The following is a 16,248-nucleotide window of genomic DNA, read 5'->3' as shown; positions in this document are numbered from 1 at the left end:
ATTTCTATATATCACCAACAAAACTCTGTAAGAAGAGATAGTAAGAAATAGCCCCATTTAGAATAACTATAGACAGGATAAAACAGTTTGGAGGATACCTACTAAGACAAACCCAGGAACATAATTATAAAACACTTTTTATACAAATAAAGTCAGATTTAAATAAATGAAGAAATAGTAATTGTTCATGGGTAGGCACAGCCAATATATAATACAAATGACAATTATGTTTAAATTAATCTACTTATTCAATGTATCCCAATTAAATTACCAAAATATTATTTTATTGAGCTAGGAAAAAATAACAAAATTCATTTGGAAAAACAAAAGGTCAAGAATATCAAGGAATTAATGAGAGAAGAAATGTAAAAGAAGTTGGTTTGTTAGTACCAGATCTTATGTTTTATTATAAGGCAGTAATTATCAAAACTATCTGAGACTGACTAAGAAATAGAAAGGTGAATCAATGGAATAGAGTAGACACAATACACAATAATAAATGTGTTTGACAAAGGTAAAGATTTAAGTTTGAGGGACAAGTATTCACTATTTAGTAAAAATTGCTGGGAAAGTTGGAAAACAGTATGGTAGAAATTGGATATAGACCAATATTATACACCATTCACCAAGATAAGGTCAAAATGGATACATAATCTAGATTTAAAGGGAGATATTATTTTTTCCTTTTTATTATATAAATATTTTATTTGCTTTTTCCAATTCCATACAAAGGTAGTTTTTAACCAATCTTTTTTTTTTTTTTTGCAGTTTTTTTTTTTACAATTTTTCTCCCTCCCTCCCTTCTTTCCCTCCTCCCAATAGTTATATCTGATATGGGCTTTACATTTGTAACCATGTTAAACATAGATTGAAATAGAACATGTTGTGAGAAAAGAATCAGACCCAAAAGGAAGAAAGAAAATATTAGAGGTAGCAAATTTACATAATATATAAGACAACTTTGAAAAATTGAAGATAAGCTTTGGTCTTCTTTTAAACTCCACAGTTCCTTCTCTGGATACAAATGGTATTTTCCATCACAAGTCCCTTAAAATTGTCTTTAATTATTGTACTGCTGAAATAGACAAGTCCATCATTGTTGATCATTACCCCATGGTGTTGTTAGTGTGTATAACGTTCTTCTAGTTCTGCTCTTTTCACTCAGCATTAATTCATACAAGCCTTTCCAGGCTTTTCTGAAATTTCTGACCTCATGATTTCTTATGGAACAATTGTGTTCCATCACATAATATATATACCACAATTTATTCAGCCATTCCCCAATTGATGGGTATCCCCTCAATTCCAAATTCTATGCCACAGAAACCTGGGACACTAATACATTGTTGGTGGAGCTGTGAACTCATTCAACCTTTCTGGAGAGAAATTTGGAATTAAGCCCAAAGGGCAATAAAAAATGTGCATACTCGTTGATCCAGCAATACCATGACTGGATATATATACCCTGAAGAGAGCATGAAAAAAGGGTAAAAATACCACTTGTACAAAATATTCATATTCATTCTGCTTGTGGTGGCAAAGAATTGAGTGAATGTCTATCAGTTGGGGAATGACTGAACAAATTGTGGTATATGTTCGTTGTGGAACACTGTCATTCTATTAGAAACTAGGAGGGATGGGGATTCAGAGAAGCCTAGAAGGATTTGCATAAACTGATGCTGAACAAGATGAGCAGAACCAGAGAAACATTGTACACCCTAACTGCAAAATGGAGTTGATGACCAGTCTTAATGTACTTGCTCATGCCATCAGTGCAACAATCAGGGACAATTTGGGGGTATCTGCAATGGAGAATATCATCTGTATCCAGAGAAAGAATTGTAGATCTTGAACAAAGACCAAAGACTATTACCTTTCATTTTTAAAAAAATCGTTATCTTATGTAATTTTGCTATCTCTTAAATTTTATTTTTTTTCCGTAAGGATATGATTTTTCTCTCAACTCATTCAACTTAGATCAATGTAGAGCATGGAAACAATGTAAAGACCATCAGACTGTCTTTTGTGGGGGTAGGGGGAGGGAAGTGAGATTGGGGGAAAATTGCAAAATTCAAAAATAAATAAATAAAAATTTTAAGAAATTCTATGTCACACAAAAAGAGCTGCTATTTTTATATAATATTTTATATATAATATAATATTTTATATATAATATATTTTGTGTATTTTATATTATAAAATATATTTTTTATTTACAATATATTTTTATATATAAAATAATACTTTTATACATGTGGGATTTTTACCTAAAGGGAGATATTATAAGAAAATTATAAAAATATGGAGCATATTACCTATCAGACTTATGAATAGAAGAATTTATGAATAAACAAGAGCACTGTGAGATATAAAATGGATAATTTTGATTATATTAAATCAAAACTTTTGTACAAATAGAAATTAGAAAATTAGAAATTAGAAAAAAAGCAGAAAATTAGGGGAAAATTTTATATACAGTTTCTCAGATAAAGGTCTCAAACTCAAATGTATAGAGAATTTTGTAATTTTGTATATGTTCTAAAATGTTTATGGCAACTGTTTTTGTGGTGACAAAGAACTAAAATTTGAGGTGATGCCTACCAATTGGGGAATGACTAAATGGCTAAACAAGTTGCGGAATATGGTTGTGATAGAATACTACTATACTTTAAGAAATGATGAGTTGGGGCGGCTAGATGGCGCAGTGGATAGAGTACCAGCCTTGGAGTCAAGAGTACCTGAGTTCAAATCTGGCCCCAGACACTTAATAGTTACCTATCCATGTGGCCTTGGGCAAGCCACTTAACCCCATTGCCTTGAAAAAAAAAATCATAAAAAAATGCCTACTTTCCCATTTAGGGGGTAGCTAGGTGGCACAATGGATATAGTACCAGCCCTGGAATCAGGAGTACCTGGGTTCAAATCCAGTCTCAGACACTTAATAATTACCTAGCTGTGTGGCCTTGGGCAAGCCACTTAACCCCATTTGCCTTGCAAAAACCTAAAGAAAAAGAAATGATGAGTTGGTTAATTTTAGAAAAATATGGGAGGGGGCAGCTAGGCAACCCTGGAGTTAGGAGGAACTGAGTTCAAATCTGGCCTCAGACACTTAATAATTACTTAGCTGTGTGACCTTGGGAAAGGCATTTAACCCCATTGCCTTGAAAAAATAAAAATAAAATGGAAAGTCATGCATGAAATAATGAAGAGTAAAATGAATAGAACCAAGAAAACATTGTATACTGTAATAGCAATATTGTTCAAAGAACAAATATGAATGCCAAGATATTCTGAATATTACAAATATTCAAATCATCTACAAAGGACCTATGAAGAAAGAGACTATCCACCTCCAAAGAAAGAATTGATAAATAGAAGTATATACAAAGTATGATTATATATATATATATGTATATATATATATATACATATATACATATATACATATATATATATATATATATATATATATATATATATATATATATATATATATATATATATATCTGTGTCAAATGGTGACCTCAAGTGGGGAGGGAAGAAGGGAGAGACATAATTCTAAACTTAAAATGTAGCGCATGCACACACACACACACACAAGTTAAAATGTTCTGCATTAAACCTACAGCAAAAATGAGTCAGCATTTTGATTTCAATTACATTTTTCCATCAAATAATTTGAGCCTGATTTTTAAATACCTTATTCACTGTAACAGGCAACAAATTCCCTTTGAATAGGTCAGTCATTTATTATTTTTTTTTATTTTAACAAACTAGCATTAAACTTTTTTAATTCTAAGTGCTCAAAGATCTTTCACAAAAAAGGCCACATATGAAAAATGCTCTTAGCAAACAGAAAAAGGCAGAACATTTACCCACTATTTATGAAACAATCTGATAAAATCAGAATTAAATAACAACTACAAAAGAAAATGAGAAAAGTTTGAAGACTAAACTATATTATAGCACAGATCAAAATCTTTGAGTTACGGCCAAATTTGTTCACAGGGATATAAACATGAGTCTCATTTTTTTCCTTATAAGAGGAAAATGAAATATGTGCATGTTAATAACTTGGGGGGAGGGGAAGAATAACTCAAACAAAAATAAGCAAAGAAAAGGAATAAAAAATTTGTAAAGAGAGGTGGCTAGGTGGCGTAGTGGATAAAGCACTGGCCTTGGAGTCAGGAGTACCTGGGTTCAAATCCGGTCTCAGACATTTAATAATTACCTAGCTGTGTGGCCTTGGGCAAGCCACTTAACCCTGTTTGCCTTGCAAAAACCTAAAAAAAAAAAATTGTAAAGAAATATTGGATATGAAGAATGCAGAACTGTATGAACTGAGAAAGAGAAAGTGGACAGTAACATGAGAACATTATGCATAATTAGTAAAGCAGTGTAAATGAAAAAATAAAAAGAAGGAAGTCAAACTCAGAGTAATTTTTTTAAAAAACATGATGGTCCCCGAGAACAGATCATGAATTATAACCCTCAATTTTTGACAGAGAAGTAGAAGGCTGCTAAGGCAGAATGTTGCATATATTATTAGTCAAGGAGTTATTCATCAGTTTCTCTTGTTTGTTTTTAACCGATTTACATATAAAATGTATATATAATATTTAGAGTACTTTTTCACATCTTTCGTATTGTCTCTCATTTCTATAAAAGAAACTTTCTCCTTTCAAGACTGAACAAAGAAAAAATAAGTGCAAACATATGATTCAGTAAAATTTTATTTTATATCTATATATAAAAGTCTTCCCTAGCAGTCTCCTTTCCCACCTTTCCTCTGTGAGCAGAAGAGTATGTTTTATTAGTAGTGGTTCAAGTTATGCTCAGGCATGGACACCTCACCATTAGGTTAGTTATTGACCCAGAGACAATGAGAAGTCTCTAAGCTTTGGAATCAACAATAAAACCTGTAGGTATTTTACCTGTAGATAATTTAAGGTAAAGCATTTCTAGGTTTCTACATAAGTGTTGAAAAAGTGTAGCTTTGATCATGGACTAGTTCTTTTTGAGGTTGGCATTGAGTATCAAGCTTATATCTAAGGACAAGCTTAGGGCCAATTAAATGGCTCAGTGGATAGACCATTGGGTCAGGATTCAGTAAGACCCAAGTTCATATCTGACCCCAGACACTTGCTTGCTATGTGACCCTAGGCACTTAAACCTTATTTGCCTTAGTTTCGTCATCAATTGGAGAAGCTTGTCAAAAAAACCTCAAATAGGATCACAGAGTCAGACTGAACAACAGCAAAAAAGAAGAGGATTAGAACACAAAGTTCTAGGTTGGCCTAAACCCTTACAAATAGAGTTACTACCCTTAGGGACCTAGTAACTCTCATATTACAGTACAGATCTTCCTAAAATCTTGAGTGATAAATGAAAATAGATAGAAAACTGTGGAAGATGGAAGGGAATACAAGGAAGGAAGGAGATGAGGAAAAACAGACCTGGCTTCACTTAACCAGCTTGGAGTCCAGCAGAGTGTTCAGGACCAGCTCCTTCTTAGGTTGCTTGGTTTCTGTGGCAGAGTTTTTTTTTTTTTTCAGTTGCTTGTTCAGTTGCTTAAGTGTTCTCACTGTTAAGAACTTCAAATGAATATGTGCTAATCCCCTAGCTCTGATACTGAACTCTGATGAGTGCCCCCAAACCCAGAAATTTAGCCCTTTCCAAAAAGGTCAAAGGAAGGTTGCTTTGTACTTTGCTTCAAGGGGGAGGGAGGGGGTAAAGTGAGGAGAGGAGAGTGGAACTTTTGCCTGATGATCACAAGAGAAGGAAAATTGTTCTCCAAGAGAAAAAAGTAGTTTTTTGTCCTGGGACAAGCGAGTGCTCATTTTCTTTCTTCTGTTTTCCTGAAGGCTCATTGTTGTGCCAATGTGCAAGAGAAGAAAGAAAGAACATTGACTTCTGTTCCCAAGAATGTCTGAGTACTGTTTCATTTGAAAAACAAACCAAAAAAACCCTAATATATGGTTTTTTAATTCAACACTATGTGTCCCTGTGTGTCTTGGAACCCTAAGAATTTCTGCTTCTTCCTCTTCCCACTCCTCTTTACCTCCCCCGCACACACACCATGACATATGGACACAAACCAACATGAGGTATATCCCTGGATACATTCACACTTGCATATGTGGGTGAAGACAGATTCATGGGACTGGAATCCTTATTAAATGTCTAAAACAGTTGGGATAATGGGGCGCCTCTTAATAGAATGTGCCAAGATGATGTTGATAAACTGTCAAAGTGAAGTCTTCCTTTGTTTCTTTTACAGTGGGACCTGGTCTGTGAGGATGACTGGAAAGCTCCACTAACTACCTCCTTATTTTTTGTGGGTGTGCTTATCGGATCCTTTATTTCAGGACAGCTCTCAGACAAGTAAAGTATACCCACTCCACTGGCTATGAAGCAATTAGCTCTCTCTCTTTGCTGTTCAGTAGTGGCATACAGCAGGGCTGCTTCCTTTGGGATGTGTTCAGGATGAAGTAGTTAACCTCTTCCATAGACTCCACTCCTAAGTGTCTTTTCTTCATTTTCCCATGACTAAGGAACTTTTAAACTGAGACTCAAATGATAAAGTGGAAGGAGTATATTGAGTTGCTTCTTTAGGCCTATTCAAAACTAATTTTGTCTTCATCAATGGGTTCCACTGTAAAGCTGGAAAGATATTTAGCCTCGGGATGAAAAAGTCCCCCAGTCCTTCCTAATGATGAAAATCAAAATGTGTAGGGCCCGCACTTTCCAAGGTGTTTGTCTGTACAAGGTAGGCAATCAGTATTTTCTTTTGTTTATATAGTTCCAAAATGTCTATTATTGATTTTTATTCTTTTCTTTTATTCCAAGGGTTGGTGGGATCACTGGGGGAAGAGGGAGGACTACAAATATAAATAAAACAAAACTTAAGTTCTTTAAATGATATTAGCATTCTTTCAGCAAATTTCCATCTGACAAATTGATGGAATACTGATTAGTGCTGCTGACATTTTACTTCTACTTTGTATCTAGTAACTATTTAGAATTTGTTGTGAGGCAATGTTGGTGTGGTCAAAGCCATCCCTTATGTGAAATTTTCCTACCTAGGACCTCTCCAAATCTTCTAGGTACCCTTACTAGGAAAAAATACTTAGGATTTAGAGAAGAATGGCTTTGACTAACCCAAGTCTTTCCAAGTAAGGGATGTTAGGATCCTACAAGATAAGTATATGAAAAGTTCAGGCATGAAGTTGTTTTCCTTATTAGAAGGATTTCTACCTGAATGACCACAATGTCTTAGAGTCTATAAAGTTATCAGAGAGATCAGGATGATAAATCTACATTTATATTATCATTCATTTCAATTACTTTCTTCCTCCCTATTTTGGGCTTTGAGATTGTTTTTCCAGTAAATCATAAAAACAAAAATATTTTCCTTAAAAATAAAACTGCCCTAGGTTGTGGCACAAAGTCAAGATTGGTTGTAATTGTATAAATACTTTTCCTTTAATAAGAGTGTATTTTTTCTCATGAAGGTATTCTCTAGGTTAACATAGAGGGCTTCTGACATTTCTTACAACTCCAGGATGCTATGAAAACAGATATGTTTATTTCTCATTAGAATTGGATTCTTCCCAGGCATCATGCAAAAGTAAAGAGAAATTTCTCTAGTCTTCTTTAAACAAGATTAAATGAAGATGCTAATTGAAGACAAGGGCAGTTTCTAAAATACAGAATTCCCATGTCCCTGGCCATACCAGTGGCAGTTCCTAATCAATAGAACATTCCCTCTTGACTTTTTTTGGTCAAGGGATTTCCTGACTTCAGCTACACCAGGGCCCAGAGAGCAAAGAAAGAAGTTTTTTTGGTTTTGGGTTTTTTTTTTCCTTGTTGTTCCAACTGGTAGCCGTTTTGGTATAAATAAGGTCAGGATGACAAAGTGTTTCTTGCACCATGAACTGAATTTGAACATGGAATGAATTCCATCATAAAAACAATAGTAATATTTCAGCTACTTTCTTGATAAAATAAGTTTTAGGGATCAATCTAGAATCCTACCACTTAGATCATTGTTTTTCTGGGAAACATATTCCAAGTGCCAAGCAACAAACTTGAATATTTTGGGAATACAACCAATCCATAAGTTGAGAGGTGGTATAGTATTATGAAAAGGGGGCCAGATTTGGTGGCAGAGCAACTGCATCCAAGTCCCAGAACTACCTGTGTCACCTTCATTCTCTGGCATCCTATGTAAAATGAGGGGTTTGAACCAGATAGCCTCTAAAACTCCCAATTCTCTAGTTAGTAAAGCAGTTCCAAACCCAGCCCAAATAAGTTTAAGGGCAGCAAGTTGAATAAAATCTTTATTCCTGCAGGCCAGGGTTTAAGCTCTTTATCTGAAAAATAAATAATTCTTAAGTTAAAAAAAGATTTGAGGGGTGGCTAGGTGGCCTGGTGGATAGAGCACCAGCCCTGGAGTCAGAAGTACCTGAATTCAAATCCAGCCTCAGACACTTAATAATTACCTAGCTGTGTGACCTTGGGCAAGTCACTTGATCCCACTGCCTTTCAAAAAAAAGGATTTGAATCTGCATCAGACAGACTTGAATCTGACACACGTATTACATATATATATATATATATATATACATATATGACTATTGTAAACATGTATATATATTATGCATAGATTTTTAATGAAACGGTTTAAGGACAAAAGATATAGTTTGGTAATTAGTATTGTTTTCTTGAAAGAAGTTGTATTTTGGAGGTGTGTTTTTCCAAAGCTTCCTTTTTCTGCTTTCTAGTTTTCAGTCAACTCAAGCTTATCCAACACAGTGAGTTCCCTGGTCCTGCTTCTCTTCTCTACTTTTCATCATTTTTTTTGTTTCTTAGAATTTCTCCATCAGGAAGTACTAGGGAAAAGAAAAAAAGATGAAGATCAAACCAGTTTAGCTAGGTAGATTGGGTTTCTTAGGAGAATGTTGTTCTTTTGACAAAGATTAAACACATTTGCTTTTTTCCTTGCTGTTCCCATGCCTCATCACTAAGGGATACTGAATAAGCCTCAGGATCAGCTAACACTCATCCTACTTTGGGCTTCATTCCAGATGACATTACAGATCTTTCTTTGGCACTTCTTTTTCACCTGCTCTGTGGGGTGGAAGACAGAGCTGGAAGTTATCCCATATACCTTTCAACCAAACAAAGACCCAGTTATAAAAACTACAGTGTTTTGAATCCAAATCCCTTTCTTGGTCCTTCTCTAATCCAGTCTAATCCAGCCAGAAAAAAAGTGACCCAGTCTCAATACATTTTTAAAAAATCTGATTTTGTCAAAAGTGCTTGATCCTAGGAATAATAATGGGATCAATGGGGTATTTTATAGCAGTTGCTTTCTGGTGGAGTCATATACATGAAAGGTACAAGTGATCTAGGGACTAAGAATGCAGTGTTAATATCGGAAATAGGAGGTATTTCTGTCAGGACTGCTAAAGACTCCTGAGCATTTGTTTGAAAAAGGTACACCATGAACCAGAAGCTTCAAATATTGGAAAAGACCCAAGAAGTGAACTTAGAAGTGGGAATTCTACCTTTGAGTCCTAGTACTCCATTTCCTACTGTGTAAATCTTCCCACTCCTTTGTGATTCAGTTTCCTTATCTGTGAAATAGGGATAACACCTGCACTACCTCATAAAGTTGTGAGAAAAGTTCTATATAAAATGTAACATGCCATGGAAAGGGGAGCTATTAACCAATTTGGGATAGGGGAGATAAATGAAAAGCCCTAGTCTTTCTTGGAGGTTCTTCACCTATCTCCTGTGTCATTTCTAGCAGCCTGGCTTGTTCACAACCAGAAACTCATTACTGGTATTTGCCTTCTTTTCTGGAAACAGCTATAATGAAAACCCTACAAAGTTATGGAAGAATGGGGGGGGTTCATTCTATAGAGGAGCAATACAAAAACCTGTATCTTGGCTAATGAGTGTAATTTTGAGGGTAGTCATATCTCTGGCAGTCAAAATATACAAAGAAGGGGATTACAGATTTAATTTTAAGCTGTTATCATTCAGCACCTGGTTCCTTCACATTGAAGAGAAACTTGTGGAGGCAATGTAAAGCTTTTGTCTCAAAGTGCACAAGTCTTCTGCAGATACCAGGAAAATTCCTGTTGCCTTCTTTGAAGATTATATAGCCATAGGTGAGGAAATGAAGAATTTAAAGGGCATAAACTGTAGTTTCCTCACTAGGACCAATCAAAGATAAGGGTTTTCAAGAAAGAAATAAGTGAAGTTTGAAATGAGAAGATAGTATTTGAGAATAAGATTCCGTTTTCTGTACCATGGTTTGAAGTACAGGAATTATGTAATCTTAATCAGTGAAGGTCTATCTTCTGAAAGCTAATAAAAAATGTATTTTTCTAAAAACTTTGAATCTGATATGGAAGACTCATGGAAGACTCCAAATAGAAAAAGCAGGAGGAAAAAATATTTACCCATATCTGTCTGTCCAGGTCAGATATCTAAGGTAGAGAATTATCTGTAAAAAGAGATACACATATAGGGAAAAAAGATGTAATTTAAAAAATCATAACTCTAAATAACTACTCACAAAAATTACAAGTGATAATATCAATTAGAGAGCATAATGCAAACATATATAGTCAATAACATAATTTTTTTAAGGTTTTTTGCAAGACAAATGAGGTTAAGTGACTTGTCCAAGGCCACACACCTAGGTAATTATTAAGTGTCTGAGGTAGGATTTGAACTCAGGTACTCCAGACTCCAGGGCCAGTGCTCTATCCACTGCACCACCTACCCCAATAACATAATATTTTGGGGAGTATAGTAAGACTTGTTGAGTTGTGACTCGGGATTGATGTATGACTGAGAAAAGCCCTTAGACCTATTCAAAAAAATTTTAGATTAAAGGGGAGATGGAATGACATTATTAAGAAGATATAATTTATGAGAAAATCTAGGAAGCATAGTAGACAATATTGGAGTGAGAATCAATGCAGGAAGAAGTAGAAATATCATAATAGAGGTAGATAACAGATTCCCAGCCAAATGAGATCAGAAAATGGATCATTAAAGTGCCATGAAGGCAGGCTAAAATAGTGATCAGAGACTTGAGCTATTTACTCAAGCTCATTTTCTGCTAAATTAGAACAGCTAATAAATTCTTAATTTGTCCTAAAAGAAGATGATGGTGTTAGAAGAACAAAGGTGGAATTTTTATTTCTAATTAGACTGGTTCATTTCTAAACAGATAAAGGAACAACAATCTAATAATTATTGAAGTAGCTAAAAATTATAACCAAAAATAGCTGGGACACCAATTTTCAAGAAATTATAAATGAAAATTCCCAGAACTCTTTGGACCAGAGAGTAACTTGAAAAAATAACCCTCTGATCACCTAAAAGCAACTCTCAAATGAAAACTTCCAGGAACATTATAGCCAAAATCCAGAGTTTCCAGATCAAGGAAAAAAATACTAAAAGCAGTCAGAAAGAATTAAGTACCAAAATGCTAGCCAGGGTTATACAAGATTTGGGAAGCTGCTGCTATAAATGAGAAAACTTGAAATATGCTATTTCAAAAGACAAAAATATACAAGCAAGTCTATACAAAACTATGTATAGTCCTACAGGAAGGAAAAAAAAATGGTCCTTTAATTGAATAGATTTCCAAAAATTCCTGACTAAAAAGATAAAACTGCATAGAATTTTGAAATTGAAATGCATGCTCCAAGTAAGCCACAGAAAGGTACACATTTTTGTTTACTGAAATAGAATATATAGGGGAAAACTGTTAACATGTTAATAGAAAAATATGTCTTCTCAGACCCTAATATCTTTAAAGGTCATAAAGAATGGTCAAAAAAGATAGAACGCCGGGGCGGCTAGGTGGCATGGGGCATCTAGGTGGCGTAGTAGATGGAGCACTGGCCTTGGAGTCAGGAGTACCTGGGTTCAAATCCGGTCTCGGACACTTAATAATTACCTAGCTGTGTGGCCTTGAGCAAGCCACTCAACCCCATTTGCCTTGCGAAAACCTAAAAAAAAAAAAAAAGATAGAACGCCTATGATTTTTTTCTGTATTGATGATTTAAAGAAAAAAGACAAAAATCAAAGAAACAGGAGGCAATAAGAAGAAGGAAGGGAAGTTATTATGACATATTAGAGGTGCATAAGATGAAGATTATATAATCATGGAAGAAAGAATGGGGGAACAGCCATCAAATGAGCATCACTTTCATCTGAACAAAATAAAGGAAGATCAAAAACTATTACATCGCCCATATAAACAGACTTTCCATACAGAAACACATTAAATTCAAAAGGGGAATAGGAAAGGAAAGAAACAGAGAAGTCTAGGAAGGACAGGACAGGAAAGGGAATAGTGGTAAGTAAAAAAAAAATCTTTCATGTTATAGAGAGTAATGTAAAGGAGGTATTAAAAGAAGAAAGAATAAAAACTTGAAATCAGGGTCAGGACAAGGGGAAGATAAGAGTCCCAATCATAAGAAACAGACCATTTCATACATGGATCACAAATGTTAGACCAACTCATTCTCTTTTACCACCTTCTCATTTGTAAAGAGGAGTATGGGACCAGAGAGTGGAAACAGTACAAGAAAACAGTATGGAAAAAATGACACATTTAACAATCATAAATGTGAATGGGAATGAATATGGGTAAGGGAATCTGTAAATATATGTTTAAAACTATATTCAAAATAACCACAGAAGTTATAAAGTATTCAGGTGTCATTCTACTGAGAAACAAACAAAAACTATAATTAATATAACTGTAAAAGGTTTTTTTATAGAAATAAAGATAAGTGGGGCAGCTAGGTGTTCCCAATGGATAGAGCACCAGCCCTGGAGTCAGGAGTCCCTGAGTTCAAATCCTGCCTCAGACACTTAATAATTACCTAGCTGTGTGGCCTTAAGCAAGCCACTTAACCCCATTTGCCTTGCAAAAACCTAAAAAAAAAAAAAGAAAGAAAGAAAAGAAATAAAGATAAGTAAATGGGAAAACATTTGTCTCATGGGTTACTGAGTCAATATAATAAAAATGGCAAGAGTTGCTAAATTAATTTAAATTAAATTGTTCAATGTCATACTAAACTAACAAAGGAAATTCATATGGAGGAACAAAAATTCAAGAATCTCAAAGGTAATAATGAAATGAGAATGAAAAAAATGTTAAGGAAGAAAATTAATAGTCCTAAAACTCAAACTGTACTGCAAAACAGTAGTAATTAAAACAATTTGGTTGTTCCACTGATTGATCAGTGGATTAGATATAAATATAGAAGCAATTGAATACAGTAGCATAGTATTTTTTTTAAAACTCATTTACTTGAGTAAGGACTTATCATGTAACTAAAACTATTGGGAAAACTGGACAGGAGTCTGACAGAAATCAGATTCATACCAAAACTTCATGCCATATGCCAAGAAAACTTCAATTAGAATATATGCCAAAAAAAAGTACTGATATTAAAAGTGTTTGGAGGGGGGCGAGAAAAAGATATATGCTGTTTACTGCTTCCTACACTGTTGATCCAGCCATTCAGAAAAGGAATTTAGAACAATACCCAAAAAAATAATCTCTGCATACCTTTTGACCAAGGTATAAAACTACTAGGACTATGCAAAAAAAAAAATCATATAAAGAAGAAGGGGTGTGTGTATATATACAAAAATATTTATAATAGTTCTTTTTATAATAGCCCTAAACTAAGAACAAGGGACTGTCATCCTATTAATGAATGTCTAAACAAATTATGGTATATGAACATAATGGAAAATTATTGAACCATTAGAAAGAAGGGATAAGATGACTATTCAGAGGAGTTGGGTTGATGATGGTGATTAACAGAACTAATCAATCCTTAATCTGTTTCTGTTTCTTCTAAGGAAAGTAATTTTGGGAAGGACAGAATAAAAACGGTTTACAGGAAAAAGATGGTAGAAAACCTGAAAGAGGATAGGAAACATCTAGTTACCTTCAAGTAGTAGGGTGCTGTTCAAGTCACCAGTTGTGAATGAACTTCATTCCCAGATACTCAAGGAATTGGACAAAGATGACTAGTGAGTCACAGTCAGTGATCTTAGAATAATTGCAGAGATCTGCAGAAATGTCCTAAGGATGGGTGGCTAGGTGGCGCAGTGGGGCAGCTAGGTGGCACAGTGGATGGAGTCAGGAGGACCTGAGTTCAAATTTGACCTCAGACACTTAATAATCACCTAGCTGTGTGGCCTTGGGCAAGCCACTTAATCCCACTGCCTTGCAAAAACTAAAAAAAAATGTCCTAAGGATAGGAGATAGGTAGATGTCTAGATTATTGAAGAGAAAAGGATGAATGAATTCTACATAAATCACAAAACTTATCTTACCCTTTGACCAAGCATATCTATTACTGAGACTTTATTGTAAATGTTTCATTAAAAATTGGATTACATTAATTACAAAATATTCATGATTGTTTTACTTAAAATAGTGGAAAAACTGGAAGTATCCCTGGAGATCCCAGGAGAATATTACATCAAATCATGGAACTTGTAATGTCATAAAATTTTAACTATAGAGAATAAATAGAATTTTGAAATGACTCATATGAAGTGAGAGAAAGCAAAATTATCATAATGAAAACAATAATAATAATATTGTTTGTCCTTCATTTTCAAAGGATTGATGACATCAAGGAGGTGATACCATGACAAGCACGTGAATTATATTTGAGTAAGGGGGTGCTGTGCTAAGTCACCAGTCTCACTTTCTCTTCTAGAGTCATCTGAATCCAGTGGCCAGATATGAACAAGGATGACTGGAGATGGCCCTGGATGTGAGGCAATTAGGGTTAAATGACTTGCCCAAGGTCACAATGAAAACAGCAAATACCATGACCTTGCACTCTTCAGAGTAACTGTCATCTCATAAGTGTAGGTACTACTTTCCACCAGTATAAATTTACAATACTCTGGATCTTCTATATAAAACATTTTAAGTGCCCCCAGAGCAAACAGTTGCAAGCAGTGCAAACTAAATGACCTATGCCTTCTAGGAGCTTGCATTCTATAGAGGAAATACAACATATACATAGATAAGGAATTTTAAGAGGTAAATGAATTAATAAGGGAAAGGTGTAATGGGTGGGGAGGGAAGATTTAAAGTAGGATCTAGTCATTGAATTTCCCTTGAAGAAAGAAGCTAGGGATACTAAGGTGACGATCAGAGTAAATTCCAAGCAAACATTGGGGAGGTGGGGATGGGGGTGGTGAAACAACATGGAGATAGGAGATGGCATATCAAGTTTGGGGAACAGTCAGTGAGGCTGTTTAGTTAGAACACAAGATAGCAAAGGAAGATAATGTGAAATGAGTCTGGGAAGGTAAGTAGAAACCAGACTATCTATGGAAGGTTTTAAATGCCAAACTAAGGACTTTGCATTTTATCCTGTAGTCATTTTTGCCACTAAAGATTTTTTATCAGGGGATTGACAAATTCTGGTGTTTCCCTCAGGAAGATTACTCTGCAACTGTTTGGAGGATGGATTAGAGAAGCAGAGGCAGAGAGGATTAGGAGGCTATTGTAAATTAGTCCAGGCAAGAGGTCATAGGGACATAAACCAGAAAAAGCTGTGTGAGCAAGAGAGGGTTAAGAAATGATAAGAGGGGCCCTGGAGTCAGGAGTACCTGGGTTCAAATCTGGTCTCAGACACTTAATAATTACCTAGCTGTGTGGCCTTGGGCAAGTCACTTAACCCCATTGCCTTGCAAAAAAAAACTAAAAAATGATAGGAGGGAAAAATAGACACTGTCTCCTTCTCCTACCCTACCCTCAAACCTTCTCCTAGAGGAGTTCAGAAACTCTGCTGATGCTTCCTCCTCCTTCTCCTTAAATCCCATAACCTACTCCTTTACTCCTCTTCAGCTACACCTGGGAGTGGTCACACCCTGGACTGCTATTACCATCCTATCATTCCATCTTTTCCTATTGCTTAACTCTCAGAAACCTATTCTTTACCCTACTGTGGTGTTAGATCCCCCTGACTCTCAGTACTTTCTATGACCATAACCCTAGCTAAGCCTCTGACTAACAAGTTCAACTTCATACTTTTGTCAACTCTGAAATTCCTTGCCCAAAGCTTTTTCCTTATGACCATTTTCACCTGGTGAAATCCTATTTTTATTATCCATATCTTTTATTCCTACTTAAATGCTGCTGAATGAACCAAACTGGATAAAGTC

At 35.1% G+C, this 16,248-nt stretch overlaps 1 protein-coding gene across 1 annotated transcript in view; it reads left to right on the top strand.

Moving 5' to 3' along the window:
• The window catches only part of LOC141506461 (organic cation/carnitine transporter 2-like), a 59,511-nt gene that overhangs the window by 17,299 nt on the left and 25,964 nt on the right, over positions 1-16,248 (top strand). The window contains exon 2 of the mRNA XM_074213273.1: positions 6,281-6,384. Coding sequence (XP_074069374.1) covers positions 6,281-6,384 — 104 coding nt within the window. The remainder of the gene's footprint in view (positions 1-6,280; positions 6,385-16,248) is intronic.

The sequence above is a fragment of the Macrotis lagotis genome, chromosome 1 (assembly GCF_037893015.1).
Source record: "Macrotis lagotis isolate mMagLag1 chromosome 1, bilby.v1.9.chrom.fasta, whole genome shotgun sequence".
Taxonomy (NCBI): Eukaryota; Metazoa; Chordata; class Mammalia; order Peramelemorphia; family Peramelidae; genus Macrotis; species Macrotis lagotis.
This window is presented reverse-complemented; position numbering and strand designations above follow the sequence as displayed.